Here is a 20,074-nt window from a genome sequence, read left to right as displayed (position 1 = left end):
TTTTTCTGTCGTCAATGTACTTTGCTAACTGGGTTTCTATTTTCTTTTCCCTACGATAGACTATGAACACGTCTTTCATGGAGTCCGTCTGGTGGGTCTTCAAGCAGCTCTTCGACAAGGACCTCGTCTACAGAGGCTACCGGGTCATGCCATACTCGACCGCCCTCAACACCCCCCTCAGTAACTTCGAAGCCCAGCAAAACTACAAGGATGTCCAGGACCCCGCCGTCGTTGTCACCTTCCCTCTCGTCAACGACCCCGAGACTTGCATGCTCGCGTGGACGACCACTCCGTGGACTCTGCCCTCCAACACGGGCCTTGCGGTGCACCCGAATTTCGAATACGTCAAGATCTTCGACGAAGCATCTAAAAAGCACTACATCCTCCTCGAAGCCTTGCTCCGGACCCTCTACAAGGACCCGAAGAAAGCCAAGTTCAAGGTCGTTGATCGATTCAAGGGCTCGCACATGAAAGACTGGAAGTACGAGCCCCTGTTCAACTACTTCTACGAGGAGTTCAAGGACCATGGATTCCGCGTCCACAATGCCGAATACGTCACGGCCGAAGATGGTACCGGTGTGGTTCACCAGGCCCCGGCCTTTGGTGAGGACGATTACAAGGTCGCCATGGACGCGGGTGTCATCGGTGATGGACGCCTGCCCCCCAACCCCGTCGATCCGCAGGGCTGCTACACCGCCGAAGTCCCGGATTTCGAAGGCCAGAACGTGAAGGCCGCCGATCGAGCCATCATCAAGCACTTGAAGGCCGCTGGTCGTCTGATCGTGGACAGCCAGATTACGCATAGCTACCCATTCTGCTGGCGTTCCGACACTCCCTTGATCTACCGTGCGGTGCCGTCCTGGTTCGTCAAGGTCCCCCCCATCATTCCTCAGATGCTCCAGGGCATTGATGAATCGCACTGGGTGCCCTCGTTCGTCAAGGACCGTAGATTCTCCAGCTGGATCCAGAATGCCCGCGACTGGAACATCTCCAGAAACCGTTTCTGGGGTACGCCGTTGCCCTTGTGGGTCAGCGAAGACATGAAGGAAGTCGTGGCCGTGGGCAGTGTTGAGGAGCTCAAGACGCTCAGTGGATACCAGGGTGAGCTGACGGATCTCCACCGTGATAAGGTGGACCACATCACCATCCCGAGCAAGCAAGGAAAGGGTGAACTGCGCCGTGTGAGCGAGGTGTTCGACTGCTGGTTTGAATCGGGCAGCATGCCTTACGCCTCCCAGCACTACCCCTTTGAGAACAAGGAGCAGTTTGAGAAGGGCTTCCCGGGCGATTTCATCGCCGAGGGTCTGGATCAAACGCGCGGTTGGTTCTACACCTTGACCGTCTTGGGCACCCACCTGTTCGGCAAGCTGCCGTTCAAGAACTGCGTCGTCAACGGAATCGTGTTGGCCGAGGACGGCAAGAAGATGTCCAAGCGCCTGAAGAACTACCCCGACCCCACTCTCATCATGGACCGCTACGGCTCGGACGCTCTTCGTCTGTACCTGATCAACTCGCCCGTTGTCCGCGCGGAGCCGCTCCGATTCAAAGAGACTGGTGTTAAGGAGATCGTTGCCAAGGTCCTCCTGCCCCTGTGGAACAGCTACAAGTTCTTTGAGGGTCAGGCGGCTTTGTTCAAGAAGACCAACGACACCGACTACGTCTTCAACCCGGAGTCGGAAGCCACCAACACCAATGTCATGGACCGCTGGATCCTGGCCAGCTGCCAGAGTCTCCTCAAGTTCGTGAACCAGGAGATGGCCGGGTACCGCCTGTACACCGTCGTCCCCCGGTTACTCGAGCTGATTGACAACACCACCAACTGGTACATCCGCTTCAACCGGAGACGTTTGAAGGGAGAAAACGGCATCGAAGACACCCAGCACGCCCTGAACACCCTCTTCGACGTGCTCTTCACGTTGGTGCGCGGGCTCGCTCCGTTCACGCCTTTCATTGCCGACACCATCTACCTCAAGCTCCTCCCCCACATCCCGGAGGCTCTCCGTAGCGAAGACAGCCGGAGCGTGCACTTCATCCCCTTCCCCGAGGTCCGCGAGGAGCTCTTCGACGAGGTCGTCGAGCGGAGGGTTGAGCGGATGCAGAAGGTCATCGAGATGGGTCGTATCTCCCGTGAGCGCCGTACCGTGGGTCTGAAGACCCCCCTGAAGACGCTGGTCGTGATCCACCAGGACCCTCAGTTCCTGGAGGACGTGAAGTCCCTGGAAGGCTACATTCTGGAGGAACTGAACGTGCTCGAACTCATCCTGTCTTCCGACGAGGAAAAGTACAACGTGCACTACAGCGTAAACGCCGACTGGCCCACGCTGGGCAAGAAGCTCAAGAAGGACGTCCAGAAGGTCAAGAAGGCGCTGCCGTCGCTCACCACCGACGACGTGAAGAAATACGTGGCGGACAAGAAGATCCTGGTAGACGGTATCGAGCTGGCCGAGGGCGACCTGGTGGTCAAGCGGGACCTCAAGCAGGACGCGTCATCGGCCAACATGGAGCCCAACGCCAGCGGAGATGTGCTGACCATCTTGGACGCCAACCTCTACCCCGAGCTGGCGCACCAGGGTCTGGGCCGAGAGATCATCAACCGCCTGCAGCGTCTGCGTAAGAAGGCGGGCCTGGTCCCCACCGACGACGTGAAGATGGAGTATGCCGTCCTGGCCGATCCGGAGGACGTTGGCATCGGCGGGGCGTTCGAGACCCAATCCCCGGCCATCGAAAAGGCGGTGCGTCGGCCGCTGGAGCGGGTTGACCTTGTTGACGGGAAGGCCCCCAATGGCAATGCCGAGGCCTTGATCATGGAGGAGGAGCAGGAAGTCCAAAAAGCGACCTTCCTGTTGCGGTTGCTCAAGCTATAGACGTGATCCGGTCCGGGATAGTGGCGGATATGACGTCGGTTTTAGACCTCTATTTTCCTTAACATATAACGCTTTCAAGAGTATTGAATTTCACAAGAAAAAAAAAAAAAAAAGGTTCACTCTATAGATAATAGAAATACGTATCGTATTCTGTAATAAAAGAACCCCCCTCCCCCATGCGCCAAATCCATGCAACTGGGCCCTACCTTGCGGCCCTCTTTAAGCCTTCTTAGCCGCGGCCTTTTCCATTAAAAGAGAGTCCTCGGTCAGTATCTTATCTCCAATCAGGACATCCTCATGGAACCTTACCAGGTAACAATCCTTCAACCTCATAAACTCTTTCGCACACATATCCTTCTGAACCGCGGTGTAGTCCGCTACAATGCATTTGCCATATGCAGCCGCCTAAAGAACTCGTCAGCGCTGATCCCTCAACGTCGAGCATCAATGCCCGAAATCGGGGTATTCACCTCCACCGAGCACTTGGCTGTGGCCTGAGCAAACTTCTCGATCGGTCTGATCCGTGGTTGCGACATTGTAGACTCGATACTCTCTGGGGATGTCAATTGAGTCTCTTTCCATCATGCGATGCGGTCACTTGGGCGACGCCGGCGCGATTATGTCAGCATATACCACACGTGACCCCGCCATTCCATGTTTGGGTCGGCGCGACAACAACAGCACGAACGACGGGCAGTGGGAGACTTACCAAGTGACTGGGAGTGTTGGTGCCTTTCTCTTTCCAAGATTGAATCAAGTTCGAATTGAGGGGCATTGGACTTGCCGAATGGTGTACTGCTCTCCCGCTCTCTCTCTACACTCGCGATTTCCGGGTCCCCGCAATGATTGATTTCGTTGTCCGCCTCTATGACCCATTTGCGAAAAACGCGCCTTAGGTCGCGGATATTTCGATGCCTCCCATTTCCCGTCAGAGAAGACCTCTGTCATATGACGACCCGGCGCTTTCAGACGAAGGTATACATTATTTATAGCTGGATTATCACTCTTTCTTCGCCGGTCTCTAATGTTATTGTCTCGATCTAGATGTCGGCCTCATCTTTCAGGTTATCACTTTCGCGGAGGCCGACCCCGAGGTCAAGCGCCTGCCCTACCGAGCTCTATTTCGGGCATACGATCAGGTCATCGAGGAACATGGCGTCGACGCCGACCCGAGCTACGCCTGCATGCGGTTCTTGCTGAAGATGGGGAATAAGAATGTCGTGGGAAATGACCTCTACGAGAAGTTCGAGAATCTGTTAGAACAGGTGGGGATCGTGCTGGAGATAGGGACGAATGACGGTGAGGGAAATGAGTCGACGTATGCGGGCAGTGTGTCCTCGATCGACAGACGACCGAGGAAGAATGTCCCTTCTGCCGACGACACGACCCAGGCTACCCCGCGGAGACGCGCCTCTTTCAATTCAATGTACGATGTGGGCGACGATCCCACGCAGCGGAGTTTGCTTAATCGCCCGAGTTCGCGCTCCTCTATGTCACGACTCCCTGTGGAGAAGCCGGAGTTCTTGGATCAGTATCCGGATTCGCGGCCTTCTCCTGGGCGGGCGGCTGCTCGCACGGGAACTGAGTCGCCGGATAGGACGCAGCTTATTGCCCAGTTTCTTGACGTGGGTCGCAGATTGATGTACCGGATGGAACATTTGGATCCGAATAACGAGACTGGTGGACAGCCTGTTGTGGCTGGTCGTGGTCGCCGTGCGAGATCTGCGGTTGACAAGGACCGCTCAGCGAGAATGGTCGAGAACGCCAATCCGCGCAACCAGTTTCGCAATCCACCCCCGCTCAGCTCGAGTGAGGATGATGAAGAAGAAGAAGAAGCGGACGAGTCGCCGTCTGTCTCATCGCAGAACGATCACGATTCAGTCGGGCGGGTGGAAGTCGCTTCGGAGATGCTGTATCGTCCATCATTGTCAGACCTGCTGCGGGACGCGTCAACGTTCAATATGTACCGACAACGCGCAATCAATCGAAAGATCTTGGCTCACTGGGTCAAAAAGGCTGTCCAGGCGCGGCAGAGCCACCGGCATATGGAACTCGTCGCTGTGAACCGGGATAGTCTTACCCTGATGCGCCAAGCGTTCGAAACGTGGCATTCGATCATCCGGAATAAGCGGCGCGCAGTGCAAACGGAGCGGTTCTTCAAACATCTCGAGGAGCGCGCCGGGCGAGCGCGAGACCTGTATCTTGTCACGAAGGCATTCAGTCATTGGGCGCAAGTTACGTCCGACGAAGTGGCGAAGACATCTGCCGCGCGGCGACATATCCTCGGCGTGAAATACTTCAGTGCGTGGCGTGAAATCACCGCCGTCAATGAGATGAAGGCCCAGAGGTTCGCCTTACCCCGACCCTTCCACAACTGGCAACAGAAGGTCCGTCGGCTGCGAGAGATGGAGGAAACCGCCGAGGCTACGCGGCAGGCCAACTTGAAGCATAATGCCTTTTGGCAATTTTTCCGGGGTTACTGCGAACGCCGCGCTCCTCAGTGGTACGACTATCGTCTTAAAAGGCGCTCCCTGCTATCCTGGCTACGGAAGTTCCGAACCAACCGAGAGCGCTACCAAGAGATCGCGCTGAACGATAAACGGGATGCCCTTGGTTCCGCGTTACAAGCATGGTCGCAGAAGTTCAATACGATTGCTAGTTCCGAGCAACAAGCAGTGTCCTTGCACCGTGGACGGGTCCTCGAGGACACATATACGGAATGGCAGAGTCAGACCCGCCTCGCCCCAGCGGCACGCCAAGTGTCTTCCATGGTCGACACTCGGATACTTCTCACAGCCTACACTCAGTGGGTCACCCGGATGCACATGGTCCAACAAGCAAGGGAGATGGATCAGCGACGGATCCTGCGCAATGCGTGGACGAAGTGGAACGATCTTCTCCGGTGCCAGGCACTAAATGCGCGCATAGAAGAGCGGATCAAACTGGAGACCATGTACAAGTGGATCCTCGCCGAACGATTCCGTCTGATGCAACGAATCCGAGAAGCACGAATCAAACGCGAAGTGTTTGCACGATTCGTGACGAACACTCGCCGGACGTATACCCGCTTACTCGACCGCGCCGAAGCCATTGAAGAGAGTCGGAATGAGGACCTGCTTCGATCGAGATTCAATTGCTGGCGGGACAAGCTCTCGCTCCAACGCCAGCGAGAGGCTGTTGCGTTTGAATTTTACGCTCCACGACTGGCACAGGAATCACTGGTGGCCTGGCGCTCCAAAGCTGGACATGCGCTCAGGTTGGAGGAATGGGCCCGGGATGCTCGATTCTACTTTCTAGCTACGAAGACCGTCAAGCACTGGTACGCAGCGTCACTGGTCGCTGCCAAGCGTCGCCGTCAAGACGCTTATGCGAGAACGCGGCGGATGGTCAAGGTCCATCTTGCATCTAGTGCGCTGACCACCTGGTCCGCCAGAGCTCGCCATGTCGCGAACATGGAACAGCAAGCCCTGGAATTTTGGCGGAGGCGATCCATGAACATCGCGTCTGGCGCCTTGGTCCGGTGGCGGGGGGAGACCGACAAGCGAGTCCAAGAGTGCGACGACGCGGAGGTCTACCGTGCTCGACATGTCGCCTACGATCAACTCACGCACTGGGTCGAGAAATTGATCAGTTATCAGCGCATGCAGAAGCAAGCAGACGACGTATACCGTCTGCACAGTCTCCCACGCGCCAACACGCAATTCCGCAAACTCAGTCTACGCATCTTCCAGATCAGCAGCCATTACGAGACAGCAGATGCGCTGCATGAACGCAACTTCCGGAAACACGTCCGGGGCGCGTTCCGCAACTGGTTGGAGAAAGCTCGCATGCAGCTGGAAGCCCGCGATTCGCCCGGCCCCTTACTGAGCCCCTCGAAGACCACCACAAACGGCCACCTCGAAGGCCCCTTGATATTCGACCCCTGGTCCCCCATCGGCACGCCTTTCAAAAACATGAGTTCCCCCTTGGTCGCGGACTCCCAGGGGCCCTCGGCCGCGCCATTCGTGACGCCCAACGTTATGACATCCCCCTCGAAGCGGGCCGCGCGGGCGAAGGCGTTCGCCCAGGCTTCGACCACCCCTGCCACGCCATTATATACGCCGTTTGCCAGTCGACTGCGACTTGCGTCCGAGGGACGCCCGTTGTCAAGTCTCAGGGGACGCAGTGGGCGGGGCAATTCCATCGGGGCTAACGTGCGTTTTGTAGATGACGAGCCCCTGTCGCCATCCGAGGGCCGGAAGTCCGGTGGACGGCGGGTGTAGATGATGTTGGGCTGTGATTGTACTATTACTATCCCTATCACTATTCCCCTTTTCTCTTATCTTTTTTTCTCATCTTTATCATACATAGTTAGGCAAGATCAATTCAAGATACCCTTTTGCGCGTTAAGTAACAACATTCTAAACCTTTATATACAAGTATTTTGGTATTCTCTATTTCTATTTGTTCCTAAAAGATGCAGTGCATGCTACGTATTGTCCGCTTTCCATTTGCTCTTCGTTTTAAATATTTTCAAGTGTTGTGTTTGTAGCAGACTGTGTCATCAATGTATGGAAGAGTGGAAAGAGAGAAGTCAAGTCCCTGTCATCTCATGGTTCTTAGGGAAGAAAACCAGACTAGTTTGTAAAGCTGATACAACAATATTACCCCCCTTCCAGGGAATGTTAGTCCTTCTGTTTCCGTATATCACCGGATGCCACAAAACAGTAGGCTCGTCAGCCCTACCCTACAAGCCCTAACCCGTGTATACTGTGAGCAGCCCAGCCATTGATCACCTACGTGCCAGCTGTGAACAAGACTAATCAAGCAAAAAAGAGGTGGGTTTCATTCACTGAGATACTGTGACAGCAAATACCCTTGCTGTATCAGAGTGTACTGTCACTATTTCTCTGACCCACGCGCCTTCACAAACCTGCATTTCAATGGTATGATAGGCGGCAGGTACGAGATGGGTAGATACCTACTAGATAGACGTTCGTCTGGAAATTACATCCTCCCAGATCCTCTTTTCCTTTCTTTTCCTTCCTGTAGGCTTGCTCAGTTCTCTTAACAAGAGTACTAAAGACAAGAACAACAACGATTATAAAGTTATCCCTCGGGGGAAAAGCCACTGAAATGGGTTATCGAGGAGCCTCTTAAGATTCTCATGGCAGAGGCATACAAACGCCTCATTGATTATACATGGTCTGTCTCTGAACCGATCTCCCAGACTATTGGAGAGGACTAGACTGACTCAGTGCGATTTGTCCCATCGTACAACCAGCAGATTCTCTGGCTTATATATATATATATATCTATAGCAGCTTCTCGTCAGAAAGCACTGGGCACTCGGGAGCCTTCCTCGAGACGCTCAGCTGCTAGTGGAGGTAGTGGGCAAGCTGTTGGAGGAGACTGTGTCGTAGGTGTTTAGGCGTACCATCGAGGGTATTGGTCTGTCTCTGCATCTATCCTGCAAGCTATTTGAGCGGATTAGACTGATTCAATACCGTTTAGTGCTCCAAGAAATGTTCGCCTCGAGAACTAGCAAGCCCGTCCAGGCCCTTCCAGCTCCCTGGGTCTTGGGAGGAGGGATCTGTCTCTCCCAAAGATCTGCGGACGACTGATGGATTTCGCCCACACCTACAAAGCAAATGTGCATGATTATCAGTGGCTGCTCAACAAACCGCTGGAGGTATTTTATAAAGACTTTCTGAAGTGGATCTTGGGGAGAGGGATAGAGCCCTTGTTAGATTGGCGCTGGTATGTCTCTAAATCTATCTCGCACTTTGAAAGCGGATTAGACTGACTCAATACAATCTAGCCCGGAACCCAAAAAAAAGACAAGCCCGGGAGTTTGGAGGCCGGAACAGGCTCTGCAAATCGTCACTGTCCTGGCGACAAACACCAGGGTCGGACAAGAAGCACGCGTAGTGTGATCATTATGGTCATTCTGGCTTGGTCTTTGATAAAACCACTCAGCACCTATTTTTTTTCCCAAATGAAGAAGAAGGTGCCATTTCCAACTCTTCGTGAGGATTCACTCTGGTGGTTGGTAATTTTATCGTTATGCTGTATGGTTTTTCGTTCTACCACTGGGCATGGGTGGCTTGAAACTCACTGGTCAGTAGGCAGTCCCCGGCTTCATGTTGGGACGCTTCGATCTAGCGATAGAAGATGAAGAAAGGCCCTGGGAGGGACTGTGTCATGATGATGATAACGGATTAGACAAAAGAACTGGATGCACAAAAAAGACAGCTATTACCACTAGAAAATTTCTCTTGTTGGAAGATTACCACTCGGCTACAGAAGATATGACACCTTTGAGCTTCGTAAGTAACCCTATATTCAGCGAGAGTCGTCCCAATGCAAAAGTATCGGGGAAATAAATCCCATGTATCGCCTAATAGAATCCCGAAACCATGATATGGTTAAAGAGATACTACTCAACACTTCGGCTCCCGAAGGATGCCATCAAAGTAGCCACTCAGTCCGTCCACATCTTCCAACTCCCCAGTCCATCCAATATACTGATCCGGCCGCACCACCACGAGAGCGCCTCTCACCCGGTCCACCCCCCACGTTTTATACACCTTCCCATCGCAGTAGCGATCCAAGGGGAACACGCTGTCACTCCACACCTTGTCATATCCCCAACCCCACTTGCGGTCAAAAAGCCGCAACACTTGGGGGAAATCTGAGAGCTCGATGTCATCGACCGTGAGACTATGAATGGTCATCACCTCGATGACGGTGTCTAGCTTGTGGCCCTTGGGGGTAAAGCGCTGGAGGATGGAGCCCGGGGAGGCCAGATACTCGCTAAATGTCACCACGCGCTGCTTCTGGCTCTCGTCTAGCATGTCTCCCGCGAGGAGCAAAATGCGGAACCGTCCGTCGCTTTTGAGTATGCGCGAGGTCCACTCCGAGGCACCGTCGGCTTGGTTGCGGATCTTGACCAGGGGCAATCTTTCACCTGGGTCAAGATGTTTGGCGACGCCGGTTGCCTCTTTGAGCACCAGTGGGCTCGCCTGGTAAAAGGACTTGTAGCCCTCAGCGAAGAGCTCGAATGACTCTAGAACATTTCTCATGGTCTCGGCTTTGTTCTCAAAGCACGGCGAGGGACCAGTCTCAGGTGGTGGGTCTTCCTGGAAGTGCGCGAAGAAGTTACGGTCATAGTGGAGGACCTCCTGGGCGACGCGGTGGCGCTCCAGGTCGTACGTGTCGATTATCGACGGGTGAGCAATTCCCTTCAGAACAAGGGCTATCTTCCAGCCGATGTTGAAGCCATCCTGGATGGATGTGTTCATCCCGAGTCCTATCTTGGGCGAATGGGTGTGGACGGCGTCTCCGGCCAGGTGCATACGACGGCCACGGCTGAATGTCGGCGCCAGTCTCTGACCAACCTGATACGCCGTCCACCAGTCACAGATCTCGTAACTGAACTGGAAGGGGCTAAAGATCTCCTGCACCCTCTTGCTAATCATGTCGAGCGTGACCGAGGACCGCTCCTTATTACCTGCCCCTTCGTCTACATCCTTCAGCGAGACGTAGAAACGAGTCAGCTGCCGTTCCCTGGAAACAAACAGGATGGTCCCAGCTTCGGTCGCCACGAACCCACCACGGCGGATGTCCGCTAGCTACAGGTCAGCCCCAACACAATCTTTCCGAAAAGAAGGACACGAACGGAAATCTGTGATGGGGATCACATCCATGACACCCCTGCAGAGAAGTCAGTCTTGTGCGGGGTGTGCGGCAAACAAGATACGGTACCATAAAGCCTCAGTTGTAGAGCCTTCTAGAGGGATGTTCAACTGCTTTCTAGTCCAACTGTGTGCTCCGTCACTTCCAATGATAAATTTGGCCTTGAGTGTCTCTGTCTCTCCTGGGCTTTTGGTCTTCTTGGGGTTGAGATCGTTCCACTCATCTTGCGGCACGTCGCTACGGCCAATGGCTCTCAGGTCGCCGTAAGGCAAACCGGCGTTTGCTTCCTCCTCGGTGAGCGCCCTCAATTTGACGGTTATAGGATACGCATCGAATTCATCAATCTCTACATCATCGGTGTAGGATAGTGATTCCGCGACGATGCTCCTCTCGACGTCAATATCGGAACATTCTCTGATAGTATCCAGGAAGAAGCGTTCGATCCGCGCCTGGCTCAGTCCCATGGGGTAATAGGGTGAGTCGCTGAGAAGGTCATACTGTCTATTACCACCGTGCCGGTGTAACCCTCCATTGCCGTCGGATCGCTGTGATACATCTGTCAGTCTGAGTTTTTCTGGGCCCAGAATCGTACGAGGTCTCGCAAACGAACCCAAAAGGCGTAATGTGCGAGGCTTTGCGCTTCGTGCAAGACCTTATGCTGGAACCCTATGCTGTCAAATAGCTCAAGAGTCCTCGTCCGCAGTCCATCGGCATGGCCCAGCATGACCTTTCTAGTGCGCTTGTCAATTACGCGGGCTTTGATCCCGCAGCGTGCCATCCAGTACGCGGCTGCCAGTCCGGCTGGACCAGCGCCGATGATGAGCCTGCATTATGGCAACCGTCAGTGTAGTCCAACCGTGAAATGGGGGAGGCCAAGACATACACGTCAGTGTGGGAAACAGGTGAATCCGCCATGGTGCAGAGATAGTCAAGTCGTCTCGGTGAGCTAGCAGATATGCGTGGGGCTGGTGCAATCACACAAAGGCGGTTTTACAATGATTTATACAATTCTACAGCTGAATGTTGAATCTTTATGCAGCCGATCTCTGGTACTCGCCCCCACCTGTCACTTCTTGACACGAAATTGTCCTACTGCTGCTGACCGCTTCGCAGATTATGGGCCGATTCGAAAGGCTGAGCTGGGCACGAGTCGTTGTGAGACATGGCGCTCTACCCTCCAAAGACGTACTGACTGGCACTTTCATTGGGGAGGCCATCGTGCACCACAGCGGTTATCCCTGTCGCTAAACGAGGCCATGTCGTGTGGTGTCCAATCGGCGCTTCCGGGAAGCTAGGAATAACACACGAGACTAGTATCTAGTCACTCTACGAAAGAAGTCTTCTCAGTCTCTCCAAGATGAAAATCAGTAGACGATGCAGCTTCGCATGCTTAAAGCTTGTGTCGGATCGGCAAGGGTCCCATAACCATGCACGCTGACTTGGCTGTCAATGCCCTGTAAATTGTGTCCAGTCAGCTGAGGTCAGCTTCGAAGTATGCTCATCTTGCCCAAAACGAGCTGATGATAACCTGGTATGTCCCGGAACCTAGCCACTTACTACTATCCTTGCCCAAATGTTTGGGGCATGTTGAGGGTGCCGCAACTCCTGGGAACTCAACGCAGCGTCATGTTATGTTTACGAGTGATTGGTATTTTCGGATCAACTGTCTTGGCAGGGTCTAGCTAAGGGCATTTTTTCGTCAGAGAGTTTCAACAGTTTGCTCCTGGAGGGCACCACCCATCGATTAGAGCATGGTTATCGCGGTTTGGACCTTGCGGGAGAGGCTTGCTGACCTCTGATGTACCACCGTCGGGCGTGCTGAGGAGGTTGACTTTACGTACCGAGTGACCTCACTACTGTATTGGACTCAAGCAGGTGCACAAGTAACCCGTCACATTTGTTACGCACAGGATATGCGTGCAGACTACGCGCAGGCCGAAGCACAGGTCCAGCCGTAATTGGCCGGCATTAGGGCTTCAATTCTCCTTCCCACTGGAGCTGCAGTAGACACAAGAAACACACACGCGAGCCAACAGAATCAAGTTTACCCTCGAATCAAACAGCAACAGAAACACGAGTGAATTGCTCCTGTTTACTCCTTTTTTATTATCCCCTCAGGGTTGGCGGCGATGTCTATGGACCCCAGGTTCAATACAGGGTGCGTGCCTTGCAGAAAGGCTCCACTGGCGCAAGCCCCTTGATGCAACTCGCCCCGGTCAACGTATGTACTATCCGGGGGACAATTTCATTGGCAGTGCGCCGTCTCGAGGCAGGATCGGCAACAAGCTTTGGCTTCATGGAACGCTCGTTCGGGCTTACTTCGTGGGAAGTAGCCACACAATTCCATGCTCACTCACACAGCCTATCAAGTCGACCACCCTCGACCTCCCTCGAAAAAAGGGATTAACATTCCAGGCACTACATTTCCCTTCCCTTGTTTCTTACTTCTCTATGAGAACGCCTTTAATGAACACCCAGCAAGCATCTCTCCTACATTCCCAGGACCGAAAGTGTACATTCAACAACAACGCCATAACACTCGCGCGTCAAAGGGGGAGAGCGGTCAAAGAATGGACAACAACCCTGAGTGAAATCGAACCATACTTAAGGGAGTATTTCCCTTGTCTCTCGTACCCGCACTTGTCAGTTTCTTCAGTAAATTCATTCGTTCTCATCCTGGACGCTCCTTCCAATACTACCTCGTCCCATACTTCACCCGAAATCATCTACCGGCCTCCGACACAATGCGTTATACTGTGAGTTTCCACTCCAGAACCTCCATAACATAACATGACTAACAAGCAACAGACTCTGAGCGCAGCCTCCATCCTGGCCATGGCGTCCAGCGTCTACGCCGACCCCTACGGCGTCGCGCAAGTCAGCGTGGCAACGCACAACGGATGCGGCACGGGCCACTACCCGCACAACAAGGCCGCAGAGAACGCGAGCAGCAAGCACGCCGCGACCAAAGACACGTGCAAGAGGATCAAGGTCAAGCACGAAATCGGCATCACGTCCTACTCCATAAACGCCGAGCTGATCACCAAGGCCAACTGCTACGGCGTTGGCGTCTTCACCAACGAAGAGTGTCTCGGGGCGGCTGAGTCCGTCGCCTTCTTTGACTCTCATACCCATAAGGCTCAGAGCGTCTGCTTCCCTAAGAGGGTGTTCGGGAAGCACGTTGCTGTCAAGTTGCTGTGTGATGAGCAGAAGCCGGAGGTTGTTGCTCATGCTCCTGAGGAGAATGAGAATGAAGGTGTTGAGCAGGCTCCTCAGGAGAGTGAGAATGAAGGTGTTGAGCATGCTCCTCAGGAGAGTGAGAATGAGGGTGCTGAGCAGGCTCCTCAGGAGAGTGAGAATGAGGGTGTTGAGCAGGCTCCTCAGGAGAGCGAGAATGAAGGTGTTGAGCAGGCTCCTCAGGAGAGTGAGAATGAAGGTGCTGAGCAGGCTCCTCAGGAGAGTGAGAATGAAGGTGTTGAGCAGGCTTCTGAGGAGCGGACGGCTGAGAAGCCTGCCGAGGAGAAGCCCGCTGAGGAGGAGAAGCCCGCTGAGGAGAAGCCCGCTGAAAAGGGAGAAGAGGGCAAGAAAGACGAAGATACCAAGAAGAAGCCCCTCGAAGGCATGGTTGAGTTTCTGCGCAAGCTCGGCCTGTAAGTGAGTCGGTTGCATCCAGTAAGGGCGATTTGAGTACCAGCCTAGCTGTCTGTGGTGTATGAGTGTGAGTCGTCAGGGATGTATACAACCATTCCGATGTAACAATGGAGTCTATCTATCTCTCTATTTAGAATAATAGCAATTCGTCTAATTATGTGTTGTATCTTTGATCTTCATAATCTTATTTTAATGAGATAGATGGGTTGCTCTAAAATTGTCACAGTAGTTAGGAGTTAGCAGTATAAGTGTAGTTAGACATAATATTACCAAAAAGCAGCCAGCTGGATTCATCAAGGCGGAAATGGATGGGTATACCATTAGAATGAAAGAAAAGTAGTGGTAGCCATGATAGACAAAGAATACCTTTCGACTTGGTCCTCTGTAGAGACAAACCCTTACCAATTCAATGATGAAATTAATTATACGCTTCGTCCAGCTTTGCTATCCCACTATACTATACTCTGCTATACGGATATATTTTGAGTCTTTGCAGTAGACAGATATATGTGCCTTACCATCCTATTCTCACTACATATACATCACACCGCATCCCACACTCGAAAAAGGTCACACCTTGTGTACCTAACAGTAACAAGTCGAATATCAAACAACTAGTAGAGAAAGATCGCTAAAATCTCGATCATCACTAGCCACCACCAACAACGCCCGTAGTCAAACCACACATGATAGACAGAGTAAGGAACAGGAAAAGAAGTGAGAAGGGGGGGGGGGGTAAAGACTAGAACCCAAAACTATCAAGCAGCGAGTTCGCGTCCGGCTCATGGAACGTCGTTGGCGGCGGCTTCGGCTTCGGTTTCTGCGGCGCCTCCTCGGTGTCGACGGCTTCGGATTCTAGTCCCTGCGGGAAGCTCGGCTTGATGGGCATGTCTGCAACCACGAGGCTGCTCCGTCGGCGGAGCATCTTGCTATAGTCGATGCCGTTGGCGTCGTGGTGCAGGATGGGTGATGGCTTTGTGGGCGGGTGTGGGATGGTTGGGGGCCCGCTGAGGAATTCCCAGTGGCGCACTAGGTCTAGGGCGAGGAGATCGCAGCCCATGCGGTCGTAGAGGCGGGCGTTGCGGATGATGAAGCTCCATTCAGCTTGGGCGGAGACTTTAGACGCGCCTTTGAGGGTTTGGAGGGTCTTTTCGCGGATTTGTCTGTATAGGACTACTAGTGCCGGGTCGTTGGAGAGGTAGGACTTTGCTTGTAGCGGGATCGTGCCGGCTGATGCTGGGGATGCTGGGGTTGATGGGATGAGGGTCTCGATGGAAGACTATCGGATGGATTAGTTTGTATATCTTGAAAGACGTGGAAGAGAACACGAAAATGGATAATAAGGGAAGAAGGTGATAGGAAACTCACGATGAGTGATCGCACAGCCATGTCACGTCGACCCAGTAACCAGAACGCCCACGACGCCATCCACCGGTTGCCGTCTGATGCCGCCTCTGGAATCACCCTCTCTTCCAGGATTTCTTTCAGCACCGGCCCGTCGTCTCCCTCGTACGCGCGTGTAATGGCGATCGCAAGCTGGACGTCGCCGACCTGGTTGAGACACACCAGCGCGGCGTCGCGCAGGTGGTCTGCGAGCAGAAAGAATGCAGCCGCGTACTCTACACATATATGTTAGACGCCAGACACCAAAGCAAGGATACACGGCTCTCCACTTACCGAATCTCCTCCTCCCAAGCAGAGCATATGCATTTTTCAAGGCCGAGGTCTTCCACCGTGGATCCTGGAAATCGTTCGCCAACAGCCGTTGCGTGGCCCCTTGCTCCCGATTCCAGTGCGCCATGCGCCAGAGTCCTTGCAGGATATTCTTCTTCCGAAGTGCCAAGTAGAACAGAGAACAATCAACGGGGTTCTTCTCGTCTGTCTTCGTATACTCATTTCGTGCTATGATCTCGAGTTGCGCTCGCTAAAGACTGTCAGTAACGGAGCCGTCTTGGAACGACGAGACTAGTACTCACTATAGCAGTAGGACTCGACAGCCACATGAGCATTCCGCTCTCCCTCGCCGACTTCCAGAGTAGCTTGCCACCAAATTGTCGGGACACGAGATCCACGAGGATGTCCTGGCTCCCGCTATGGAATGCCCACACAATCTCCCTCCAAGAGACGGTATCTTTGTTCGCAACACCCTGGGTCCTCCGCAGCATGTGTTGCCGGAAGAACAAAAGGTAGCGAGCGGCATTGTCATCCATCGACCGTCTGTGCTTTTCGACGGTGGCAACGCACTCAACCGTATCGACCAGTCGGAACTGCTCCTGGCTGGAGAGCTGCGGCAGTGCGAACCGAGACAGGTACTCCGTGAGCGTCGCGGCGGAATTCTCATCCACGACACTGGGCTCATCCTCCATAGAGAGATCGCCGAAGGACGAGTTCAGGTCTTTCAACGAAGCTTTTGGCGGAGACTGTGAACGTCAGCTGTGTGCGACATAAGTAACAGTGGCCCAACTCACATCACGATCCAAGTAAAATCGTTCCAGCGGCATCTCCAAGAAGCCATCAATGTCGTCACCTTCCGTGTAGAATTTCAGCTTCCGGAGCAGATTCATCAAAACAGAATGCACAAGACCGGTCTTCCCACTCAGGATATACTGCGCCAAGAACTGGGGATGGAAAACCGGCAGCGGGCCATTCAGCCGGCTCACGACCTCAAACAGGTCTACCGTCGACGACCCTCGGGACGGGAACCGAAGATGCGTGATCAACCGATCCGTCGCGTCAATTTCGTTGCCATACACGAACAGCTGATTGCCCGCTCCGATCGCCAGGTGCCCACCGCTGAGCCAGCAGGAATCGCCAATTGGATGGGGCGTGAGGTCTCGGATCCAGATTTCCCGAATCTGAGTCCATGAAGGGCGCGCATCCAGGTAATCGTACCGGAGCTGTGACAGCAGGATGACCTTGTGGGGAAATCCGACCGCAAGGACCGACTGCCGATCCGGCGTGGACGTCCAGTCGAGATCCCGGATGATATCGTGCTGGGAGAACTGCTCCTCAAATTCTAGTTGAGCGCCGCTCGTGTCCCAGATTGTCAAATGCGTGCGATCCTCATCCACGAGGGCAGCTTTTTTGATGGAGCTCCCGCTCGCCAGTGACAGATTCGTGATCCCCGTCTCGATCGTCGACGTCAGCAGCCAGTCCACCCGGCGTTTCTTCCTGTCCACTTTCGCCGTCCACGTGTGGACCGTCCCACTCTTCGTGTACGACAGCGCAATATCCGGGGAAAACAGGTCAAAGAATCCCGACGTCTCCGTGGCAGGTCCGGCCGGGTCCACGGGGAGAATGTACGAGATGTCTTCTTGGATGTCTAAGCTAAAGGAGCAGAATTTCTCCAATGAACACCGGGGTTCGGGGGTCGCGCCGTTCGCTTCGTGTGTGGCGGTTGGCAGTCGGATTTCCCAGACGAAGCCATTCAGGTCCGACCCGATGGTAGCTATGTACACTACCTCGGAGGCCTTCTCCGTGGAGGGGACGGGGAGAACGCACAAAGGCTTGCTGGACAGCTGGAACGTTGTCGCGGCGATCTTCTGCGCATGGAACGAGCAGATGTCCCAAACCGAAATCCCGTTATGATGAAGGTTGACCAGAAAATCGCCGCTTTCGACGACGCAGCTGCGATGGATGTGCTCGTCCGAGTATAGGGTGCTCTGGCGGAGGAGCACCGGCACGCCGTGTCGCCGCGTCTGTCGCCATATGAGCGCCTTGTTGTCGCTGGTGCGCGAGGCCAGGGTATCCCCGATGGCATTGCGAACGATCTTCTTGACTGGACCGTTGTGGCCCGTCCAGGACGCTTTCATCGAGATCCGGTGCTTCCGCGGAGCCGGATCGAATAAGACATCCACCTGGGAATCGAACCACTCAATCCGGCCGTCGAAGTGGTGAACCAGTATACTGAGCGAGTCGTCCGCGTGGGTACTGTGGAACGCGCACATCTGGGCGTAGTCCTCCTCCGCGGAGCGGCCCGGCATGAACGCCAAATCCAAGCCCTCCACGTGGAGGACGTTGAACGTCTTCAAGTCCGCCTTGGCCTTGCTGCCGACATCTTCCATGGCCCAAGCCGACATATGGCCCTGGCCGTCGAGCACCACGCAGATCTCGGGACTCCTCTTGGCGACCTCAATGATATGCTCCAACGTATGGTTTCCGTGGTTGCCGGAGCGCCGCTGGACGGCTTGTTCGGTGGCCACGCAAAAGTCTCGGCTGTCGACCACGAACCCGTATCGGCGGGTCATGCTCGTCTCGTCCGTATGTCGCGGTTGCACCGACGCGCCCATATCGATCAGTGTCCACAGCTGCAACGCGGACGGGGTATGATGATCCACCGTCGCCCACACCCTGATCTTGTTATCAGCACACCAGGTATAGAAGACGTTCTCCATGGACTGCTCGCGGTGGAAGGGTTTCCGCCAATGCATCCCGGTCACGACGGCGGGATGCGGCAGATAGGAGACCTCAAACCGCACGTCGTCGGCCCCAAACGACAGCCGCCGCCACACCTTCACCAGACGGTCATATTGCCCCGTGGTCACGACGAGGGCCGCATCGGGGGAAAACTGGGCGAATTTGACGGGGGAGGCGAGGTCGCGCTTCCAGACTATGCGCGGGTCGTCGTTCAGAAACCACAGGGTCAAGTGCGAATTGCCCAGGAGCAGCTCCTGGGGCGAGCCCCAGGATAGCGTGCGGATCGTCTCGTCGTCGTCGTCGGATCGGAGGGTATAGGCAAGAGACCACTAGATTCAATCTCTTCATATCAGCACGACCGTAGCTGCCGAGTTCCCACGCCGTAGTCATCCAATTCCGTCATCCCCGCAACATGCGCCGGGACCGAGCCACGTACCTTCAATGTTTCGCCCTTGATCCCATACGGCTGGTATACAAAGGCATCCGATCCACCACACGTCGCGATCTTGCCGGAGGACTCATCAATCGTTACCGCCTCCAAGGCATCGGTATCGTCAATGTAGATTGTCTGCAGGAGTTTGTGTGGACCGCCGAGGATCACCAGTGCATTCCCGGAGATATACGCCTACAACCCCACGCGCAAGAGTTAGACAAAGATAGACACAGTAAAGTAGGCAAATAGTCAAGAAACGTACGACAACACGGAGACCGTCCCACAGCGCGGTGGTGAAAGACTGGAGCTTGGGTGGGGGGCGCCCCGGAAGTACCGCTCGCATAGAGGCGGGTTGTTGTCAAGTCGATCAACTGCGCTCAAGGGGGGATTTACACCATTGCCAGGCAGGAGGCAGAAAGACAGTAAGAAAGGTAAATCGAGATCAACGAGTAGGGAGGAAGAGTGGAAGAGACAATGAACGGTCCAAGGAGTTGTTGGCGTTGGAGAGGGAGCGAGCGGAAGTTGGAGAAAAGCGGGAGTTTCCCCGTGACAGCTCGACTTGGATTCCCCACAATTGATCTCTTGGTTCCCGCGCGTCGGACCCATCTCTATCAAGATAGTAAGTAAGCAGCGTGTCTGCCAAAGAGAAAAGCCTGGCACCTACCAACTTCCTCTTTTCCTCTTTTCGGGTTGTCGGGTTTTCGGTTTTTGGGTTTTCGGGGGGTGGGAGTTTACTTGCCCCTACGTGCCTTGGCCTTCTTCTTCTTCTTCCCCTTGCCAGGAGAGCCAGGTGAGGGTCCTCCATCCCCCGGGGAAGCCGACGACTGTGGGGAGGATTCGCTTGCCACCCCCGGGCGGCTGGGGTCCGGGGTATTCCCGGCCTCCAAACGCTGGGGCCCTTGCTGGTCGTCAAGTGGGCTAAACGGTAGGTATTGAATCAGTTTAATCCGCTCAAATAACTTGGAAGATAGATTCAGAGACAGACCAATACCCATCGAGTTGAGGCCCGATGGTACGCCGAAACACCCACGAC

The 20,074-nt window shown here is 54.3% G+C and overlaps 6 protein-coding genes across 6 annotated transcripts; 2 read left to right on the top strand and 4 right to left on the bottom strand.

Moving 5' to 3' along the window:
• The first annotated feature begins 19 nt into the window (after positions 1 to 19).
• BDW47DRAFT_69570 (isoleucine--tRNA ligase ILS1) lies at positions 20 to 2,929 on the top strand. Its single transcript, XM_024819632.1, has one exon. The coding sequence runs from the start codon at positions 63 to 65 to the stop codon at positions 2,862 to 2,864; it is 2,802 nt and encodes a 933-aa protein (XP_024669091.1). The 5' UTR covers positions 20 to 62; the 3' UTR covers positions 2,865 to 2,929.
• Positions 2,930 to 3,083: 154 nt separating this feature from the next.
• Positions 3,084 to 3,400, bottom strand: BDW47DRAFT_128524 (uncharacterized protein; the record flags this gene model as incomplete). The annotated part of the gene is made up of 3 exons (XM_024816855.1): positions 3,084 to 3,104; positions 3,174 to 3,269; positions 3,335 to 3,400. The coding sequence occupies 3 exons, from the start codon at positions 3,398 to 3,400 to the stop codon at positions 3,084 to 3,086; spliced, it is 183 nt and encodes a 60-aa protein (XP_024669090.1).
• Positions 3,401 to 3,591: 191 nt separating this feature from the next.
• BDW47DRAFT_69567 (Sfi1 family protein) lies at positions 3,592 to 7,171 on the top strand. Its single transcript, XM_024819631.1, has 2 exons — positions 3,592 to 3,839; positions 3,909 to 7,171. The coding sequence occupies exons 1-2, from the start codon at positions 3,776 to 3,778 to the stop codon at positions 7,124 to 7,126; spliced, it is 3,282 nt and encodes a 1,093-aa protein (XP_024669089.1). The 5' UTR covers positions 3,592 to 3,775; the 3' UTR covers positions 7,127 to 7,171.
• A 2,107-nt stretch (positions 7,172 to 9,278) lies between these two features.
• On the bottom strand, positions 9,279 to 11,467 carry BDW47DRAFT_133861 (putative phenol 2-monooxygenase). The gene is made up of 5 exons (XM_024817946.1): positions 11,425 to 11,467; positions 11,152 to 11,365; positions 10,611 to 11,086; positions 10,525 to 10,559; positions 9,279 to 10,473 (listed from the first exon to the last, which is right to left on the bottom strand). Exons 1-5 carry the CDS (start codon positions 11,454 to 11,456, stop codon positions 9,287 to 9,289), a joined length of 1,944 nt encoding a protein of 647 aa, XP_024669088.1. The 5' UTR covers positions 11,457 to 11,467; the 3' UTR covers positions 9,279 to 9,286.
• Positions 11,468 to 13,219: 1,752 nt separating this feature from the next.
• Positions 13,220 to 13,987, bottom strand: BDW47DRAFT_111156 (uncharacterized protein). Its single transcript, XM_024813891.1, has 2 exons — positions 13,350 to 13,987; positions 13,220 to 13,297 (listed from the first exon to the last, which is right to left on the bottom strand). The coding sequence occupies exons 1-2, from the start codon at positions 13,842 to 13,844 to the stop codon at positions 13,268 to 13,270; spliced, it is 525 nt and encodes a 174-aa protein (XP_024669087.1). The 5' UTR covers positions 13,845 to 13,987; the 3' UTR covers positions 13,220 to 13,267.
• A 759-nt stretch (positions 13,988 to 14,746) lies between these two features.
• Positions 14,747 to 19,611, bottom strand: BDW47DRAFT_111150 (WD repeat protein). The gene is made up of 7 exons (XM_024813890.1): positions 19,304 to 19,611; positions 19,045 to 19,233; positions 16,661 to 18,937; positions 16,169 to 16,612; positions 15,870 to 16,116; positions 15,561 to 15,811; positions 14,747 to 15,471 (listed from the first exon to the last, which is right to left on the bottom strand). The coding sequence occupies exons 1-7, from the start codon at positions 19,382 to 19,384 to the stop codon at positions 14,935 to 14,937; spliced, it is 4,026 nt and encodes a 1,341-aa protein (XP_024669086.1). The 5' UTR covers positions 19,385 to 19,611; the 3' UTR covers positions 14,747 to 14,934.
• Positions 19,612 to 20,074: the final 463 nt, after the last annotated feature.

Source organism: Aspergillus candidus (genome assembly GCF_002847045.1).
Source record: "Aspergillus candidus strain CBS 102.13 unplaced genomic scaffold BDW47scaffold_52, whole genome shotgun sequence".
NCBI classification, from domain to species: Eukaryota; Fungi; Ascomycota; class Eurotiomycetes; order Eurotiales; family Aspergillaceae; genus Aspergillus; species Aspergillus candidus.
Note: the sequence above shows the minus strand (reverse complement) of the source record. Positions and strands in the feature narration are given on the sequence as shown.